The sequence below is a fragment of the Ailuropoda melanoleuca genome, chromosome 1, assembly GCF_002007445.2.
Source record: "Ailuropoda melanoleuca isolate Jingjing chromosome 1, ASM200744v2, whole genome shotgun sequence".
Classification (NCBI taxonomy): Eukaryota; Metazoa; Chordata; class Mammalia; order Carnivora; family Ursidae; genus Ailuropoda; species Ailuropoda melanoleuca.
The window spans coordinates 56,591,516-56,613,358 of NC_048218.1; the positions used below are offsets into that span (position 1 = coordinate 56,591,516).

The 21,843-nt window shown below is 39.7% G+C and overlaps 1 protein-coding gene across 9 annotated transcripts in view; it reads left to right on the forward strand.

The window, feature by feature from the left end:
* SIDT1 (SID1 transmembrane family member 1) overlaps window positions 1–21,843 on the forward strand; it is a 92,853-nt gene that overhangs the window by 11,287 nt on the left and 59,723 nt on the right. For all 9 annotated transcript variants that reach the window (XR_004624742.1, XR_004624743.1, XR_004624744.1 and 6 more), the window contains exons 2-3: window positions 17,140–17,261; window positions 18,423–18,593. Coding sequence is in view for 5 of the 9 variants with exons in the window: in XM_019804052.2 (XP_019659611.2) it covers window positions 17,140–17,261; window positions 18,423–18,593 (293 nt within the window). In the remaining 4 variants the exon portion in view is untranslated. The remainder of the gene's footprint in view (window positions 1–17,139; window positions 17,262–18,422; window positions 18,594–21,843) is intronic.

The window sequence follows — 21,843 nt, forward strand, 5'->3', positions numbered from 1 at the left end:
TGCAAGCCAAAAACAAAACAAAACCTAAGGACCTGTATTCTGCTTAAAAGCTAAGGTCAGCAATAAGAACAACTATCGGACTTAACACTAAAGTCCTCAGTCTAAGATCCTTTGGTTTTCATATATAATAAATTTCTAAGAACATGTGTAAAAGTTGTTTATACAGGAGAAACAATTGATTTATCTGTCAAAAGATAGTGCTCCATTTTTGGAGAGAGAAAAACAAAGCTGAGTGTCATATAGCAAATGTAGATCATATATTAAATGTTATTAATAATAAAATTAATTGAAATAATTTGCTACAGTAATTAATTACTTCAAATTCTCATTTGTCCCATCCTCTTAGTTTATTTGAAGTGGCAATAGACAAATAAATTGATTTTGCTATTAGGAAGAAGGATATGCAGATGTTGATTTTGCACAAAATTACACAGGTGATTTTTCAAAAGGTTGAATAAGAAGAGTGAAACTGGTTTGAAGGATCTTATATTGAAAAATGCATCCAAAGAGAGTTGAATATAAGCCTTCTTTCCTGATAGGAAAGCTATAGGAATTCCTGTCACAACTCCCAAGAACTGGTAAATTTTCTCTCTGCTCCACTGAAAAGTTTTTCAAGAGCTAGTTCTCAGCCCATAATTTTAAGGAAGTTGATTTGGGACCCAGCCTTCTTCAGTTGATCCCAAGGCTGGCCAGGGGTGTCTATATGTAATTATGAAAGTATTGGTTTATTTAAAGGTATAGATCACCTGTTTTGGTTAAACTCAAAGGTGCTTAAATAAAATACTCTATTTCTGAAAATGGTGGCAAAATTAAAGTTTATCTAACATCATCAAGTAGCATGTAGTCCTGAGTAAAACCATCCTCTGGCTACCTGTAGTCTTACAGTTGATTGGACCGTTAAGAGTGTAAAGGTTTGTCCTTCCCTCTGCCTACTCTGGGACACAAAAGTTTTTCAGCTTTGTCAGCCTCCTCACTCTTCCTTTATATGTATATATATATTTTTTTTAAATAGACTTTATTTTTCAGAGAAGTTTTAGGTTTACAAAAAAATTAAGCATTAATTTATTTTTTATTTTCAATTAATTATTAACATCTTGCATTAGTGTGCTACACTAATGATGAACCGGTCTTGATACAGCATTGGTGTTGCATTGATCTTTATTATTTACTAAAGTTCACAGTTTACTTTATGGTTCACTCTTGGTGTTATATGGTTTCATAGGTTTTGAGAAATGCATAATGTATCCACCATTATAGTGGATTGTACAGAATAATTTACTTCATCCCCATAAAAATCCCCTGTGCTTCACCAATTCACCTCTCCCTTTTCCCCTCAAATCCTGGAAATGGCTTATTTTTTTACTTTCTCTCTAGTTTTGCCTTTTCCAGAATGTTGTATAGTTGGAATCATATAGTATGTAGCCTTTAAGAATTGTATCTTTCACTTAGCGATATGCATTTAAAATTCCTTCGTGTTTTGTTTCATAGCCCAACAGCTTATTTCTCTTTAATGGTGACTAATATGCTCGTTTGGATGTGCCACGGTTTATTTATCCATTCACCTATTGAAGGACATCTTGGTTGCTTCCAATTTTTGGCAATTATGAATAAAGCTGTTATAAACATTCGTGTGCAGATTTTTATACAGACATAAGTTTTCAACTCCTTTGGGTAAATACCAAGGAGCTGAATTCCTGGATCCTATGGTAAGAGTATGTTTAGCTTTGTTAGAAACTCAAACTGCCTTCCAAAGTGACTGCACCATTCTGTGCTCCCACCAGCAATGAAAGAGAGTCCTTGTTGCTCTACATCCTCATTTGCATCTGCTATTGCCAGCGCTTTGCATTTTAGCCATTCTATTAGGGCTATAGTGATATTTCATTGTTTTAATTTGCAGTTTCCTAAGAGCGTATATGTTCTTTGGTGTTCTTTGGTGAGGTATCTGTTCAGATCTTGTGCTCATTTTTTAATTGGATTGTTTGTTCCTTATTGTTCAGTTTTAAGAATTTTTTTGTAGATTTGGGATACCAGTTTTTTATCAGATATGAGTTTTGCAAATATTTTCTCCTTGTCTGTGCCCTCTCTTCTTGTTCACTTAATAGTGTTTTTTTTTTTTTTTTTTTTTTTTTTTTTTTTTTTTTTTTTTTTTTCCAANAATAGTGTTTTTTAACAGAGCAGACATCTTTAATAAAGAGACTACTACTTACCAATCTTTTTTTCATGAATCATGCCTTGGTGTTGTATTTAAAGGGGCTCCTGGGTGGCTCAGTTGGGTAAGCATCTGACTCTTGATTTTGCTCGGGTCATGATCTCGAGGCCATGATTTCAGGGTCATGAGATGGAGCCCTATGTTGGACTCCATGCTGGGCTTGGAGTCTGTGTGGGATTCTCTCTCTCCCTCTCCCTCTTCTCCTTCCCCCTTCTACCTCCCCCTCCCCAACATGCGGCTCTCTCTCAAATTAATTAATTAATTAAAAGAAAAAGTTGTCACCAAGTCTAAAGTCACCTAGATTTTCCCCTGTGTTATCTTCTGAAAATTTTATAGTTTTGAATTTTACATTTAGGTTTATGATCCATTTTAGGTTAACTTTGTGAAAGGTATAAAGTCTCCATATATATATACATACATATATATATGTATATATGTATGTATATATAATTTTCTTTTGCATATAATCTCCAATTGTTCCAGCACAATTTGTTGAAAAGACCACCCTGTGTTTTTAGTATTACAGTGTTATGTATGTGTGTGGGCATTTACAGCCCACCTTGGACCAAAGAGTCAGAAGCAGCTCTGTACCTGGAGCTCATTGTTCTCATCACTGTTTCTTTCCAACCTTCCATTCTACTGCCACCACCTCTAACCTCTACCATTCTCTTGTTGCTAGTTTCTTCTGTGTATCTTATATCTCTTTGCTTCTCCCATCCTTTTTGTCTTTCAAACCTTTTACGAACACTGTTGGCCCATGAAGTTTCTTCCTCTTTGGTTGATCTCCTCAGGTTGTTTGAGGCTTGGCTACTGGCAAAGACATTCCTTCTTCTTCATTTCAGGCAATATGTTTTTTTGTTTTTTTCCATACTTCCTGATTCAAAGCCACGATGGGTAATCTCAGTTCCTAGAGAGCTGGTCTCCCAATTTTTAAAGTTATACTATAGAATTTTAATAATACCAAAGGTGGAGGATGAAGAACATAGGTTATTTGGGAAGTCAGCCTATATTTGTGTTGACTTTGGGTGCCGTTATTACCTTTATTCACAGCTACAAGATTTGCTTGTCAAGTCTGTTTAGCTATAGAAGTAAAATTGGGCTTGCATTTTCTTTTCTTTTTTCTATCCCTTACAAGAAACATAAAATATCCCTTGAAACCATTGGGATGGAAAGGGATAATTGTATTTTAAACTTAAGAGCTAAAACAACCTTTAAAATCACCCCTTTTTTCACTTAACAGGAGAGAAAACTAAAAGCCGGTGAAATAAATTAGTCCCAAATCATGTAACTACCTTGAAGCAAAACCAGGAACATAACTCCGGTTCCTGAGGATATTTCCTCAGGATATTTCTACTAAACCACTGTCCCTCCCACAAGAGCACATCTGTATATTTACCAACAACAATAAAAAATAATTTAAAATATGACAGTTGCACTTTCAGTCAGGGCATTTGATCACACTTTACGTGTGATCAAATTCCCTTATAGTTACTGAAAATCTATGCAGGAGGTTTTCATCTTTGTTTTTCCCCCAGGAATTGTCCAAGCATCCGTTTGTCGGGGTAAGTCAGGACAGCAGGGTTGACACCGAGTAAAACTGAGGAGTTCACAGATTTGCTTCAGCGTTTCACAGAGAAGCCCCCACCCACCCACCATGATCTTATTCGGACCTCCTGTGGACTGAGAGGGCCAGTCTTCATCTCTTTTACGCTTTATTTTCATTAATGTTGGGTTCATTAATGTTGGGTTCCTCTGTGACAGACACCAGGCAGCTTGGAGACCCAAGCAGTTAACCTATCTGTCACTGGAAGATAGGATTAATCATGAGAACTGGTATTTCTGGATCTCCATTAGACAACCATGAAGATAAGCCATAGCAAACAGGATTAACCAACTGTTCCTCAGATTTAACTGCCCTGTTGTAGACAAATTGATTCAGTTATTTTAGTTATCTAAACTGGAAGCATATATTAAAAATTGACATGAAGATACTCAATTTTTTTTGCCCTTTCCAATATTTGCAAAAAGAAATCCTATATTTCCTGCCCTCTCCCAATACCATGTTCACCAGAGGAGAGCAATTATAACTTTCTAGGACAAAGACAATGTTTATCTGGGTATTAAAAGGACAAAAAGTGGGGGATAAAGAGAAAGGCAAACAGAATGAAGTCTGGGTGTGCAGAGATGGTTTGGGGAGGCTATGGACAGGAAGGCTCCAAAATAGCTATGTTGTATGACTCAAGTAAAGAAAGAAAGAGGATGTGGGGTCAGGCAAAGTTCTTAGCTGCAAGCAACAGAGATCAACTGGCTAACTTAAGCAAAAAAGTAATTTATTAGAAGGACATTGGGTTGCTCACAAACCTGAGATGCCAGGCTCAGACTACGATGAGGCACCAAGAGAGACTAAGCTACACGAAATTATGGCAACAGTCATGCTGCAGAATGGCTTTGTCAAGATGTCCGCCTGGGAATCACCACCTTCTCTGACATTAGACATGACTACCCCCAGACCTTGCTGCCGTGGACGCTACTGGTGTCAGCATTGCCAGTGAATTCTAAACTCTCCCTTCGTCTTTGTATTTTGTAGTCACCACTGAAAGGACCAAGTGGAAGTGTCCAGCTACCTGAGCACAGGTCATGTATCTGGTTCCTTTGGCATCCATCAGCTGCCTTGCCTCCCATAGAACTCACCCAGTTTAGTGGAGTGGAGAAAGTTCCTCTAAAACACGTAAAGGATTTGAATGCTGGGTAGCCCCCAAGTCAACACCACCAAAGTCCTCATGGGGTCTTCTCAAGTGAGGGCATTTGGTCAAAGACAGCTGTACAGATCCAGACATAGGACATCAGGGACCAAGATGTGGCAGGGAGGAAAAAGGGTGCTAGAGCCTTCTATCTGTGCCCACTAAAGAGGAACATCTAATCTGAGTGTCAGAGAAGAATTAGAGTAGTATATAGCATCTCTGCCACCACGTTCACGCCAAGATTAGAAATAGTTTAGTCTCTTAAACATGGCCTTCCCTGAGGCTTCTTCCGTTCATCTCAAGAAATTTTCCTTTAGAATTTTGAAGAGGCAGATGTTTACAGGCGATCAGTTTTGTCTTGTTTAGAAAGCAGTTTCCTGTAAGTAATACTTATATCCTGACAATATTTTTTTTAAACTATAAATGGCACTGGTCTGTCAATAAATATCACTACAAAAAATTTGGTGGTGTCACATCATAACTCTGGCGGTCATAACAATAATTTTCTAGTGCCTTCCCAGCTTCAGAGCATTAATTAAGTAGGCCTCAGAATAGCTCCAGAAGAAACTTGCCTGCAGTGCGATCACTCAGCATATAAATAAAATCTAAGGAGTGGATCCTTGAATTCTGCCTCAAACCATAAAATAATTCTTTTTCTCTCTTCAAGCCCCTCCACTTGTACTCCAGAGTGAAGGAATTGTGAGGAGAGGGACTATAGGTGGGAGAGAGGGAGAAAAAAACAGGAAAGGTAAAGGAGAAAAGGAATCAGGCACAGGAGATGAGCAGACCCCCATACCTGAGGGGATGAGGAACCAACATGGCGGCTGACTGTCTCCCAGGAACCAAGCCTGGACATGCCTAAAGCCGGAGGAAGGTCATGGGATGGAAGAAGTAATGCAAAATCTGTGAGAAACTCTGGGGAGACAGAAGATGGTGAGAGGCATTTGAAGTGAGAGGCAAATGGCAGCCCATAATTTAAGAGGCCACTGGTGAGGAATAGGTTGGAGGAGAGCTTTTTTGCCTCCTTCAGAGGTTGTCTACCCATAGGAGGCTTTCCTTCCAGCCCCTTTTTCTACTCTGGACCCTCCTCACATTTAGAACCTCCCTGCTGAGGTTCTCAGTACTACCCCAGGTAGCTGATAACCCAGGAGTTCAAGCTCACAGGAGAAAATAACATATCTGCAGAATGAAGCTACATGAGAGAAATCAAACTGGACAGCTTTTCCCAGATGTAGCCCAACTAATAAACAGGAAGAATAAGACTTTAAAATGAGCAAAGTGAATATCATGGAAGAGATATGGCTTTGTTAAAATGAAGCAGGTTACAGTTATAAAGATGAGTCAACTGGAAATCTCAGAGTTAAAAATAACACTGTTTACATAAAGACCTCGGCAACAGGTTGATGTTAGAATGAACAGTGGATTAGAGAACTGGAGGGTCTACCTAAAGAGATGTAGGGTATCAACAGAAAAATTAAGAAATTGGGAGGGCAGACCTGTCTATGATGTCAACATAATAGCGGGCCCACGAAAAGAAAACAAATGGGGAGAAAGAAATATTTGTAGAAATAATGCTGAAGAATTAAGAATAGCCACTTCCCCAACAACCTGGGGGTGCTTTCTCAGGGCTTGTTGAAAGCTACAAGCTTAGCTGGACTATCTTCACTCATATAATAACTATTTGTAGTGTATGTACTAAGTGTCAGATACGTGCTGGATTCAAAATATGTCACAGATAAAATCCTCCAAGAGAGACAAAACAAATGCATGGAACAATGACCAAATATTACAGAACATGAAAAAATCATGTAATTGAGTATAAAATTGGGTAGGGCAGTCCATAAATTTTATGACTGTTCAATGATGAGATCATGTTAAGTTAGGGTCTTCAGGATAGACTTGACTTGACACCTGTTCTTGTGAAGAAAATATGTAGGGCAGCATTTCCCAAAGTGTGTTCTGTGGAACACTTAACTTGTTTTGTAGAATAGTCTTGGTTTTGCATGTGAAAGGCTTTCCAAGCGTAGTGGAATTCCGCCCTGTTTTGACTGCCTAACATCTGAGCTCCATTCCTACATGTTTGGGGGAATTGATCATTTTATGAGCCTTCACTGGAGCTAGAGGTCCAGCTTGGACGGACGTAGAAGAGCAGCACTGCTTACACACTCGTACACAGACACACACTAACCCAAATTTGGGCATGGCACGTGGCCTCGGTGCTACCAATCACATCTGCCCTTCCCAGACTTTGATTTCGGAGCCAGTGATGTAAAGAAGCAGCTGTTAGCAGCAACAGAGGCAACACTGGTTTCGAGCGATGGCCATGGCAATGGGGCGATGGCACTTAAAACCCTCCAGAGGCCTTCTGTTGCCCTGAGAGTAAAGCCCCAACCTCTCTCATGTGACTTTAAGGCTCTTCAGGACCTATAGTGGTCCTTCACACACCTTCAACTTCAGCCAAACTGATTTTCTCTTAATTCTTCAAACTTCCTTCTTGCCTTGTCTCTCATTTCTCCTCCTTTTCTCCCTCTCTCCCTCCTTCCCTATGTCTGCTACGTGTTCCTTTTGTCTGGACATTTCTCTTGTTCTGTCCTGTGGGTTTTTTTGGTTCATTTTTAGTCACCCTTTGGGAAAATATTCACCCTGAAAATCGATGTCATGCACTGCCGCAAGAACTTAACTATTACTGCAATTCCTTGTTTAATTGGCGTTCCGTGGGCAAACCTGTGATCTCTATGAAGGCAGACTGTGTCCACACAGCTTAGTAATGTAGCTCTTGTGCCAGAACAATGCCTGGCACAGGACAGGGAGTCAAATATTTAGTGAATGAACAAAGTTCATCGCAAAGTAGCTGGACTCTAGACTGCATTTTGTTCTATATTCCTGGCCTGCCAATTATTATACCTCTCTTAAATGTTTTTCCCTGTTTTTATTGGAATTGAAATGTTTAATGTAAAACTTAAACCATAAACCTAAAGAGGAATGCTAATATGGATATATTCGTGTGTATAATGAAATTGGAGAGTTGAGGTATGTAAAGCATGCTTCTTAGAAAAGTGTTTTGAATGCAAAATGCTGAGTATCTAAAAGTATAGGGAGTAAATAGTTCCCAAGGGATAAACTGCTCTTTTCACAGAGATGAATGAACTGTTCCAGGAAAGCCGTAAGACACACTGTGAAAGGAAATTAATATCCTATGTGAGATGAACTGTATAATCTTCTCCTTTGCCAGGGGCGTTTGGAAGACAGTCAACACCTGACTGATGGGTGAATGTGTGGGAGTGGAAGAGCACTGCCCAACTCAAAGCGCAGGTGGGACAGCTCTGCCTTCCAGTCTGCCTGGTGCTCTGCGGGTCACAGAGTACTGTTACCTATAGTCGGGGGGGGGGGTTGCAGATAGTCTGGGTGTTACTATTTCCATTCCACAGCTGAGGAAACTGAGGTTCGGAGAATTTCAGTGATTTGTTCAAGGTCACCCAGGTAGTGTAGTGTTAGTGCCAGACATCAAATCTAGGTCTACACATTTTTCTTCGTTATGATATAAATTTACAGAAGGTGGTTTTCTAAGACCGAATCAGGCAGAAGGAAGTTTTTTCATTTTTTTAAAGATGTTATTTATTGATTGATTTGAGAGATAGAGTGAGAGAGAGCAAGAGAGTACAAGCAAGGGGAGTGGCAGAGGGAGGGGGAGAAGCAGGCCCTCCCAAAAGCAGGGAGCCCGAAGTGGGGCTTGATCCCAGGACCCTGGGATCATGACCTGAGCCGAAGGCAAACACTTAACTAGCTGAGCAACCCAGGAGCCCCTTTTTAAAAAATTTTTTAAAGATTGTATGTATTTATTTGCCAGAGAGAGAGAGAGCAAGAGAGCATGAGAGTACAAGCAGGAGGAGCCACAGGCAGAGGGAGAAGTGCTCCCCACTGATCAGGGAGCCTGATGCAGGGCTCGATATCAGGACCCCTGGGATCATGACCTGAGCTGAAGGCAGACTTTTAACCAGCTGAGCCACCCAGGCATCCCAGGCAGAGGGAATTTTAAAAAGGCACATCAATAACCATAGGAATTATTTTAATGCTATTTCTTTAAAAAAAAAGGTATAACCTATGACTGAACTAACTCCATTCCTTATGGTAGTTATGAAAATTTGGGGATGAATGCTTCATTTACTAGGACTTTCTAGCCTCTAATAAGAAAGGGATTAAGAACTGCAAGGCCCCTTTGCTCAGGGACACCTGTTTTCCTACCATAGTCACATACTGGGCCCTCCCAGCAGGACTGCTTCACACAGCATGAAGGGTCTTGGCAGGTGGGTCAAAGTTGGAGATAAACTGATTGTCTGGGAGAGGTTCAGAGTCTTGGAGAATGACTTTATTGCTTAAAAATCCTACAAATCTAACGTTGTTTGGGTTGATTTATGTTCCCCAAAATATATGTTGGGGTCCTAATCCCTGGAATTTATCACTGTGGCCTTATTTGGAAGTAGAGTCTTTGCAGCTGTAATCAAGCTAAAATGAGGTCATTAAGGTGGGCCCTAATCAGGTGTGACTGAAGTCCTTATAAGAAGAGGGAAATTTGGATACAGACATGCACAGAGAGGAGATCAGAGTTTGAAACAGAGACACACAGAGAGAACACCGTGTGACAACAAGCAGATATTGGAGTGATACAGTTGTAAGCCAAGGAGCGCTAAACATTGATGGTTACCACCAAAAACAAATAAGAGGCAAGAAAGGACTCTATCCAGAATCTCAGACGGAGTGTGGCCTGACCGACATCTTGATTTCAGACTTGCGGCCTCCAGAACTGTGAAAGAATACATTTCTGTTATTTCAAGCCACCCAGTTTGTGGCACTCTATTAGGGTAGCCCTAGGAAACTAGTACACCTAATATGGAATCTAGGCTGGCGTCTTACTATTGGGTGAAGTCCTACCTTCATCTGGGCCCCTGACCAGGTTAGATGAGTGGAGACGTGAGCCATGTTAATTAGACCAAAGACAATGCAAAGTTCTGCTGGCTGAGAGAAAGAGGGAGAGAGAGATTGTAGTCGATGAAGTTAGCATAAACAGGTCAAGCACCAAAATAAAGATAGACTATAGCAAAATAAACCAGGAGAACAGTAAGAGTGCTTTAGAAACTGAGTGTTTGGCCACATCCCTGAACAACAAAAAGACTACATAAAATGAGGGCTGTCACGCAGAAATGGGCAAAACACAAAGGCCAGTGCATCCTGGCTTCCTTTTTAGTATTATAATGTAATATTTTACATATGTAACAAGTGTAGAAAATAACATAACAAACACCTATGTACCCACAACTCAGCTTAAGAAACCAAAAGACAATTAGAATTCCCTATTTGCCCTCACCCTATGCCATGGATGGCCACAGGAACTTGAATGTTAATGCAATTCCTTATTTAATTGGCACATCATGTGCAAACCTGTGATCTTAGCAAGGGCAGACGATGTCCACGTAGCTTAGTAATGTAGCTCTTGTGCCAGAACAATGCCTGGCACAGGACAGGGAGTCAAATATTTAGTGAATGAACAAAGTTCATTCTTAAGTAGCTAGAATCTAGACTGTCCTGGGATGTCCTTCATTCCCCTAAGTAACCATTTTGGGGAGACAGTTTTTCTTGGGTCCGTTGATTTCTGCAGAGCTTATAGGAAGACAGTGACCAAATTTTTTTCTAACACTATTGTTTCAAGGATATTTATATAGCAAACAGCCTCAAATGATAGAGACCACGTCCATCTCTGGAGCAAAGGTAAGGCAGGTTTACTGCCCATTATAAAAGATACGTGTTCCCTAAGCTCGTGGTTCCTCTTCTGTCTTGCAACCCACTGTAGGTACGTGGGCAGCCTTCTGGGCCCATCCATATCACCTTCATGGTACTCGGCAGCAAGAGGAAGTGAGGCAGACATGCGGATGCTCATGCTGCTTGCTGTGACACGAGGAATAAAGTCCTTTGTCCCTAACCCAGGAGTCTGGCTTCCATCAGAATCAGTGAAACTGTGGCAAGTGGGGTAAAGTCTCAGATCCTTCAAAGCTTTTGAAAACAATTATCTGCAGCTTGGTGTTTATCGCTTCTGTGTATGTATATTTTACTACAGATGGATGATAGGTAGATGGATGATAGCTAGATAGACAGTTTTGTTTTGCTTGTTTACAAAGTGTATGTAAATGAGATCCCGCGGTATAACCTTCCGTAACCTGCTCTTTTTCTCCATTTATCTTCTTCAGAGTGATCTGTATCGGTCCATGTTGTAGCTTATTCCTTTCATTGTTGTTCATCATTCCCGGTGTGTATGTAAGAGAGTTCTTCTTGTGTATAAACTTAGTGGAAATGCTTAGTGGAATGTAAGAGGAGCTCATCTCAGCTTTAGTAGAGCTTGCCAACCTACCCTCTGAAGTGGTTGTGCTAAACAGCAAAGCGATATGCAGGAGCTCCTGTTTCTCCGCATCCTTGCAAATGTGGCACTGCCATCCTTCTGAGACCTTTCTGATGAGTGTAAAGAGCTGAACATCCGTTTGCATGTTCTTTGGTCATTCTTCATATCTGCAGTTGCTCTTTATATGCTTTACCTATTTTTCTATTGGGTTGTGTTTTTCTATGAGTTTAAGGACTCTTTACATATTCAAGACATTAATATTTTGTCTGTTATATATGTATAAATAACACCTCATATTCTAGGGCTTGTCTCTCTCCTTCATTCATGGTGTTTATATAGTTTCTTGATCTCACAGTGAAGTTGTAGGAGAAGCCTATATCCATAGTGGTGTTCAGCAGAGTCAGGGATTCACAATAGTGCTGACAGCATGATCTGACCAAGCATTGTATGCAGAGTGGGATGCAAGAAGCTTGGTTTCCAGTCATGCTTCTGCCATAGCTGAGTATCCTTGGGGAAGGCATGTCACCTCTGTGTCTTAGGCGCCTTGTCTGTAAATAGAACCTTTGGACTAGATGATCTTCTTGAGCACCTTCCCGGATATAATATGTTTCTCTAATGAGTCAGAGTCATGTGCACCAGGCAGGCAACGACAGGACCTACGTGGACAAGTCCAACTTAACTATAGTCTGGGGAATGACTGACCAACTTCTGTGCTGTTTCCTTGACCCACCCACATTGGTGGCCGTTATGTCCTCTGTGTACCCACAGCCCTTGCTCACGTTGCTACCACAATATCATCACATGACGCTGTTGGAGATAACATCATTAGTCTCTCTGACTAGCTCGTGAGTTCCTCAAGGACAGGGTTTTCTTTAGTATACCGGCAGCACCTCTCATAGCTTTTAACTCAGTGAATGTTTGATTCATGATAGAGGGAGCATGGAAGGGTAGCAGGAAAGGGCAGAAAGAGGGAGGGAAGGAAGAGAAGACCAAATAACCTAAACACTGCCAAGATATACACCTAGTGAATATAACACAGTTATTGAAACAGTGCACATTAGGAAAAGCAAATACTATTTTAGCTATTTTACAGACAAACTCAGTTTTTCAAATCACACGGGAAAACAGTGCTGTGCTTAATAATGGAAGCCAATAATCTCTGATTTATAGTCTGATGTTCCAACTAATAGAGCCTACAGCCTCATTAATTTAGCAAAACCAAACCAGATTTTAAATTAAACTCATTTTCATCTTCTTTATGCAACAGAATTATATTACTTATAATTTTGAACTTTTCTCTACTGACACATTCTAAAAGATTAAAAAGGGAATCTCAAAGCTTTAAGACCTTTCATAATTGTGATCTATATAATATCAGAAATGGGAGTGCTTAAATAATTCTTCTCTCTTAGCTGTAACGCAACTCCTTGTTTGTAATAAACATAGAAAGAAAATAAGATGTATACAGCAGTCCCCCCTTATCCATGGTTTCACATTCCACAATCTCAGTTACCCGTGAACAACCACAGTCCAGAAGCAGATGATCCTTCTTCTGACATATGGTCAGAAGGTCAATAGTAGCCTAGTACTATGTCACAATGCCTACATCTCTCACCTTGCTTCATCTCATCACGTAGGCATTTTAGCCTCTCACATCATCACAGCAAGAAAGGTGAGTACAGTACGATATTTTGAGAAAGAGAGACTACATTCAATAAGTTTTATTATAATATATTGTTATATTGTTCTATTTTATTATTAGGTATTGTTATTAATCTTTTACTATGCCTAATGTATAAATTAAACTTTATCATAGGTATGTATGTGTGGGGAAAATACGGTATATATAGGGTTTGGTACTATCTGCAGTTTCAGGCAACCATTGGCGGTCTTGGAATATACCCCGCCCCCGCAATGGGTAAGGGCAGGGGACTATGAAGTGTTCATGACAACAGGAAGAAGCCACAGGAGGGAAAATCTTGGCTCTTGAGAATGGTCTGTTACAAGGTGTCACGATCTATCAGGCATGTTCAATACACTGTCCTTCATTTAGTTTTGCCTTTACAGGGCTTACTTCACTGCAGCAAATGTAATCCAATTTTCTCAGTTGTACATTAGTCTCTGAAAAAGCAAAGCAAAATTTGAACAGGACTCTTTATCCTTTCCCGGGGGCAATGCATTATCCATTTGTGTCAAAAATCTGCCCAGTGTCTTCTATCTCCTACTCTAATATATTTTTCTGCAATTTATTATGTCAGTATCTCTGAGTTTGTTTTTATTGTAATTAGTAAGACCATTATTACATAATACAAAAGTAAATGGATTACAAGAGCCAGACAAGGAATAAAATTAGGTGTGGCAATGAGCAGTGAGAGGGGTAAGATAGTGGTGATATGTCTGTTCTCCCTACAGATCTCCTTCCTACTAGCCCAGTTTCAGCCCCATAAGCCACCAGCTTCCAGACATACTCATGACATTTGGTGGTATCATGGTTGTGACTTCATAATAACAGGCAGTTGGAAAGTTGCTGATAAACGGGGTCATCCACTAGATGGTTTGGTTGGAACAGTACTTCCCAAAGCTCAGGCTCCAATCCGTGTGCACCAGAACCCCGCAGCATGCCTGGTAAGCATGCGTATCTTTAGGTTCTAGTCTTGATCTGCTGAATCAGAAATGCTAGCGGTGGGTTTGAGGGATTCGAATGCCAAAAAGCACACTAACATTTGAGAATCACTGTCTTAAAGCATGAAAAAAAAAATGGAGGGAAATCCCCTCTGGCACTCAGTACCTCAGAAGGGCGGAGGAAGCTGCATTCCCAGGTAACGAAGAGACAGCAGGCAAGGTAAAGAGGAACCTTGCCTCTGGTTCTATCTCAGCTCTGACTACTGCAGAGTGAAGCCAGACTAAAAGTGTGTTCTAGAACCACGTGCTGCATAATGCTGGTGAGTGTTCGGATTATGAACTGCGAAAGTGAGCTTGCTTCTGAGCTGATGCATTCTGTCAACACTAGGGACACCGAAGATGAAGTTTACAGCTCCCTAAAAGAGCCAGGCAGGTAAACAGTTAAAATACTGTATGAGTCACAACAAGATACCACTTCACACCCACTAGGACAGTAATAATCAAGAAGACAGCAACAAGGGTTGACGAGGATGTGGAGAAATTGAAACCCCCATATATTACCAGTAATGTAAATTGCTAGAATGTAAAATGATGACTCTCTTTAGAAAACATTTTGGCAGTTCCTCAAAAAGTTAGAGTTACCATGTCCTGCAATAATTCTACTCCTAGGTATACACTCAAAAGAATTAAAAACATAGTCACACAAAACTTGTATATAAATGTTCATAGCAGCATTGCTTGTAGCAGCCAAAGAGCGGCAACAACCAAAATGTCCAGAAACTGAAGAATACATAAACAAATGTGATGTGTGCATACAATGGAATATTATTTAGCAATAAAAAGAAATGAAGCTACAACATGGAAGAATCTTGAAAACATTTTGCTAAATGAATAAGCCAAATATAAAAGGGCGTATGTTATTCCATTTATATGAGATGTCCAGAATAGGCAAATTCATAGAGACAAAAATTAGATTACTGGTTACCAGGGATTAAGGGAAGGAGGGAATGAGGAATGACTGCTAATGGTTACAGGGCTTCTTTTTGGAGTGATGAAAATATTCTGGAATTAGATGGTGGTGATGGTTGTACAGCTCTGTGAATGTACTAAAAACTACTGAATTGTACCCTTTAAGAGTGAGTTGTGTGGTGTGTGAATGATATCTCTATTTTATTTTATTTTTTAAGATTTTATTCATTTGTTTGTCAGAGAGAGAGCGCGCACACAAGCAGAGGGAACAACAGGCAGAGGGAGAAGCAGGCTCCTCACTGGGCGAGGAAAAGCCCGATGCGGGACTTGATCCCAAGACCCTGGGATCATGACCTGAGCCAAAGGCAGACACTTAACTGACTGAGCCACCCAGGTGTCCCTATATCTCTATTTTAAAGAGCAATGGAAGAAGTGTCCAAGAGAAAAATAATAAATTGGACTACATGAAAAAAGTGCTTTGTGGTTACCTCTAGGAAAAAATCACTTCCATTTTCTATGACACACACTCAACACTTCTGATACCAGATGTGTGGGTTTTCTACACATCAAGTAATTCTGTGACACCAGCTGGGTGTCCTGCAGTTCAGTTCTGTTCTACCTGGTTTTAGCATCAGAACTCATATGTTAAGGGCTCAGTCCCACAAGACTGCTCACCCCCCACTTAAGATGCCAATCGCAAGTCCAGGTATTAGGGTAAATCTGAAAATTCCCAGAGCCACTGAAGGCCCTGCCCTATAGGACAATGCCCAGATGAAATTGACATCTGAGGGGGATAGCCCTGGGGATAAGAAGACTGGATCAGGTCCTGTCAATGAGGAGAGGAACCATGAGAATGTTGAGAACATCACTGTGGGTGGAGGGGAAAGTCTGGATTCAGACAGTATGAAGGACACGGAAGCAGCAGAGCTCAATGACCTGTTGACTGAGAAGACTAAAGAAGTAGGAATCACGGATGACTCTCAGCTAATGGTTCTCATTAGATGAAGTGGCTTCCGGGTGAGGCTGTTCAACAAGTGAGGAAATTCAGAAGAAATCAAAGTTAAGAGTGAAGAGTGACAGATTCCATTTCTGACAGAGTTTGAGGTACTGGTGGAGCATCCAGAACGTAGGAAAAAGTTCTGCACAAGAGGTAGGGTGTTGGTGATTATCAGCTAGCTGAAGCCTAATTTCCATGGAAACATGTAGAGTTTAGGCGCAAGAAAATGTTCGCTTCATGAACAAGTGCTTCTTAGCAAACTAATAAATTACTCTTGGATTGTTTCAACATTAAAAAAAGCAAAGTGGTTTAATGAAGAATGATATAAGAGAAGCAAATAATAATTATATGATATCCATGTGGTTCTGTTTCCTCTCAGTTTCCATTTTGAACATGTATAGATCTTTCAGGGTTTAACTGCAAGATTTTCTTGTTTCGTTTCTTCTCCCTCATAAAGAAGCTTTCAAGAGAATACTAGAGTTTAATACAGCAGGAGGGGAATCTCATGTGAACGATCAAGTTTTACATTTTCTTTCTGACCATGTCTTTTTTTGTTTTGTTCTTTTCCATGTAGTCTATGGTATTATACAAAGTGAAGGAAAACACCAGAACCATCTAGATCCAGGGCCACAGTTCAATTTTCTGTCTTTAAAACAGCCATGATAGTGTTAAATCCTTGGGGCCGTGTATTCAGAAGGAGCCGTGGAGCTGCTAGGCTAGAAAAGCATTTTGTGTCAGGGACTGATTTATGCCTTGGAGCAAGGCAAGGAGAAGAATACTGAGCCCCTATGGTATCTGTTGCTAGGGCAGCATCAGGCCATCTGCGAGTCTTTAATAAAACATGGCAATAACATTTTGGTTTGAAGCACAGAACAATTTTCCAAACCCAAATGAAACTTTGTCAGCAACTGAGGAGCTTGTAAGTCTTTTTTTTTTTTTTTAAGATATTTGTATCTGTAGCATTCATATTCAAATAAGAAGAGACATCAATATCTTTCTTTTTTTTGTTCTGGGCTTATTCTCAAAACCTTGTATTGACTGCCCAATTCTAACTCCTCAGCCTGCCATTTGGAGCCTCCAGAATCTGGTTTCCCTGAAGATCATGTCAGGTGGCAGCTATGGTGGGGGTGTGTGTGTGTGTGTGTGCGCGCACACACACGCATGTATGTGCATGTGCGATTTGCCTTACCCCTCTCTCTGCCCTGGCTCACAGGTGAATGCTGTGCGGGTGTATGTGAATAGTTCCTCCGAGAACCTCGACTACCCAGTCCTCGTCGTGGTTCGTCAGCAGAAAGGGGTGCTGTCCTGGCAGGTTCCTCTGCTCTTCCAAGGACTGTAAGTGGATCTTCTAAAAACTTCACTACATTTTTTTTTCTTTCAATGACCTAGACCTCAACTGGTGTTTTCCCTAGTAAAACGAGAAGTCAGACTTTTGGAATGTTGACATGATATGCATTCTAAGTGCCAATAGTGGTTATAGCACATAGCCCAACCTGTCCAAGTCTGATCAGTTTCCATCTCTGGTTTTTGGTTTTTTTTTTAAGTACATTGGGCATGGAGCCCACTATGGGGCTTGAACTCACAATCCTGAGATCAAGACCTGAGCTTAGATCAAGAGTCAGATGCTTAACTGACTGAGCCACACAGGAACCCTGACTCTTTGAATTCAGATAAACATTCTACCTAGATGTGTAGCACCTGGAAGAACTTTCAGCATTTTAATTCTATCCGGAATATTCTGTAGCTCTTGGTTGGTGGATCACCCACTGAGGACAGGGCTAGGTTCAGCAGTCAATGTAAGTGAGTAACACCTCCATTCTTCAAAATGGCCACAGAGTGTGCATTCTTCATTCTATAGCATTTAAGCGCTACTAAGTGCTAGAAACTAAGGATACAGCAGTAGGGGGAAAGGAAAACAAAATCCCTGCCCTCATGAAGTTTATACTTTTGCAGGGGAAACTGCATAAGGTACTCTTGCACTACTAAGAAAAAAAAAACCAGAAGGCATTCAGACATAGGTACATAGTATGGCATTAACTCATTTTTAGCGGCTGAGTAATTTGAGGATTGAAATAGTAAGTCCCATGAGGTTATGAGAATTACTATTTGGCTCTGGGGTTGTTTTTTTTTTAATGTTCCATTTAGCAAAAGCTCAAAGAGTAGAAATATGAAATCAACTGGTTGTTTTATATCAACACAGTTTCCCCTTCAAAATTCAGTATTTTTTCTTCATTGAGTTAGGAAGATAGTTTAATGTAATGTAGACACAATCAAAGTGAAGTGGCCAGCACTGAAGAGTCCTCGAGTCCCTGTTATTACATCACACAAGCCACAGACTAAATCACTAGCAGTAGGTCCAGTCTGAAATTTAAAACATAAGCACTTGAAAACAAATTTGGAGAGAAATGAAATCAGATCAGCTTTTTTTCCTTGCTCGTTCACGGAGCCTCTCGTGAGGCTTGTTCTTGCTTGTTTTTCCCTCCACGGCTGCTACAGATACCAGAGGAGTTACAGCTACCAGGAAGTAAGCCGCACTTTGTGTCCCTCAGAAGCCACCAATGAAACAGGACCTCTGGAGCAACTGATATTCGTAGACATCGCATCCATGGCTCCACTGGGTGCCCAGTACAAACTGCTGGTTACCAGGATCAAGCATTTCCAGCTACAGTAAGCAGGATGTCTCGTGGCCTTTCTCTATTCATTCGTCTGCTCTTCCTGTGCTTGGGCATGCTCAGTCCAGTTTCCCTTCTTCCAAGTCAGGACTCAAGAAGGAAATTAGCTACTTGGCCTCTTATCTTAGCACCTTCTGACCCTTCCTGCTCACAGCTCACAGCAGGACTGTAATCTGTGCAATAGGGAAGCAGTAGGGACTGGCGAAGAGGGGAACAGTGCCTGACCTTGGAGGTGTGTCTGTTCTCAGGGGTCTTTGTGAGGACCCTGCCCACCTGTAGTCCAAGTGAGAGGCCCTGGGTGATTGGGTACTTTTGTATTATGCGTCAGTGCCACTCTCCTGAAGGAAGTTTTATTTTTCTTCTGAGGAAGACCTTAGCCTATCTTTCTTGCCCTTATTGCTATTCCAGTTTTCTCCTTCCAGGTTAAGCATGTATACAGGTAGAAAATTGTGTCATGTGGCTTTGTCTTTTGTGCGACAACTAATGACTCTTCCCTCCTTCTCTTGCGCTACCATCTTTTGAAACAAAATCAGTTGGGATACACCATCCCAAATTGTTCATATTAGACATACATATAATAAATTCCATTGAAGGAATGGTCTCCAAGGGAATCTGTTCTTTTCCAGAGGTTACTCTTGTAAAATATTGCATATATTTGTGTGAAAATTTTAACAGAAAGGTCATTCCTTAATAAGGCCAGAAAGTTCAGAGACTTTCTGTCCCACTCTCTTCTAAGATCAAAGCTTCTCAAGAATTCAGACCACCTCATCCTCTCTCAATGTTTTAAATAAATTTCAAAAGAAAATATCATTAAATTGGTTTATTAAAATTAGAATTTATACTCATCAAAATGTATCAGTAAGAGAATAAAAGAACAAGCCATAGACTAAAAGACAACACACAACTATAAAGGGTTCATAGCAGAATTTATAAAGAACTCCTACAAATCAGTAAGAAAAAACAGGTAAACTCTTGGCTGCTGTCCCCATTATCACCCACCCTTCTGTGGCTCTGGCTTCTTGTAGGCAAGAATCTCGGCACCTATGGGTCTAGGTACTGCTGAGGGTGGAGACTGGCCCCCAGATGTGCACAAGTTTGTGTACCCAAGTCTGTGTGCCCATAGATCCAGACTCAGCTTCCCTGGAACAAATAGGTTTTCTGAGGAAAAAAGGGAGGAGATCTCAGGAACAAAAATTGAGAAAACAATCCTGTGACCTAGACCTCTCACTAGAACTTTGGAACAGAGAGTGAAGAGTTTCAGAAAGGGAATCAATGTTTATATTTACCCAGTGAAAAAAAATATTTATATATATAATATAAATAGACTCAAGTATGCCAAGAAAAAGTCTAAGAATGTCAGTGGGATTTAGAAAAAAAAAGGAAACTAAATATGTGTTGCTTTAAAGAGTACAAGCCTACATAAAAAAAAATTTATAAACGTAAATAAAAGGACAGTGGAAGAACTATACTAATACTAACCAAAAGAAAGTTGATGTAGTATATATATCATATTATACAAGATATTCCTTAATGCAAGAAGCATTATTAGAGCTAGAGGGACAGTTCATATTTCTAAAAGAGTCATTCACCTGAAAACAAATATAAACTCTAAATTCGTATGCACTTAAAACATCACTTCTTAATATACAAAGCAAAAATTTCAGAATGAAAGGAGAATTGGACTAACTCGCAGTCTTTGTGGCAATTTCTCTATAGCTAATGGAATAAATAGACCAAAACATATATATATTAATTAGATAAAACAGGCATTGGTGAACTATGGCCCAAAGACTGGTCACTGGGTTTTGTAACTCGAGTTTTATAGGAATACAGCCCTTCCCATTCATTTACCTATTGTCTCTGGCTGCTTTCATACAATGGCAAAGGTGAGCAGTTGGTATGAAGACATTATGGCCTATAAGCCCAAAATATTTACTCCCTGGCCCTTGAAGAGAGAAAGAGCAGATGAACCTGATCAACAAGCCTGATTTAATTAATGTGTTTAGGAAACTGTGTCTCAAAATGATAGAATGCCTAATCTTTTCAAGTGCACATGTGACATTTACCAAAATTGCCAAGTTCTAATGCATATCTTGATAAATTTAAAAGAACTGAAATCCTGTGTATGGAATTGAGATAGAAATCAACTACAGAATGATGTCTATACAATCCCCGCAATGTTTGGAAATTAAGTAGTCTACTTCTAAATAACTTATGAGTCAAAAAAGTAATTACCATGAAAATTAGAAAATATTCTGAACAAATGATAATGAAAATATGATATATCCAAGCTTCTGGGTTTCAACTAAGCACTGCTTAGAGGAAAATGCATAGCTTCAAATGTGTATGTTGGAAAGGAAGACTGGCTAAAAATCAATATGGTAAGTGTCCATTTCAAGAAGTTAGAAAGTAAAACTCAAAGAAAGTGAAAGGAAGTAATGAAATAAGAGCATAAAACAATGAAATAGAGGACAAATCAACAATGGACAAAATCAAGCAAACCACAAGTGAATTATTTGAAATGACTAGTAGTATTTTTATGCCTGTTTTTTAAAAACTAAGTAAGGCAAGCCCGCTGGGGAAAAAAAATAAGCAAGAGGTTTGAACAGACACTTTACCAAAGAAGGTATCCAAAATGATCCCCCAAACACAATCTTACTAGCTATCAGAAACACAAATTAAAACTATAATGAGATTTCACTACACCTACCAGTTTCTATAATTTGAAAAGACTGACAATGCGATTTCACTCCTACTTATTATAAATCCAACTCCTAAATATATAATTGTTCTATTCATCTGATGGAATACTACACAACAATAAAAAAGAACTATTGCTGTACCTGGCAACAGGGTTAAATCCCACAAACACAGTGTTAAGCAAAAGAAGCCAGACAAAAGAAACATATAACTGATTCCATTTATATAAAGTTTCAAAACAGGCAAAACTATTCTGTAATGTAACAAGTTAGGATAGTGATAACTTTGGAGAGGAAAGAGGAAGTGTATGACTGTTTACCCGCTGAATTCATTCAGATATATACTTATGACTTGCATTTTTTTCTATATGTTTGTTACACTTCAATAGAAAGATTAATTTTTTAAAAATCAGAATATTTTAAAATAGTATATATTACTTTTTGCAGCTTATTTTTCTGATCAGAATGTTTAGTTCTATTATAAAGTTCACCTTAAATTTTCTAAAGTAGTTTATAAAGAAGTCTATAGCCAATGGAGTTGCTAAT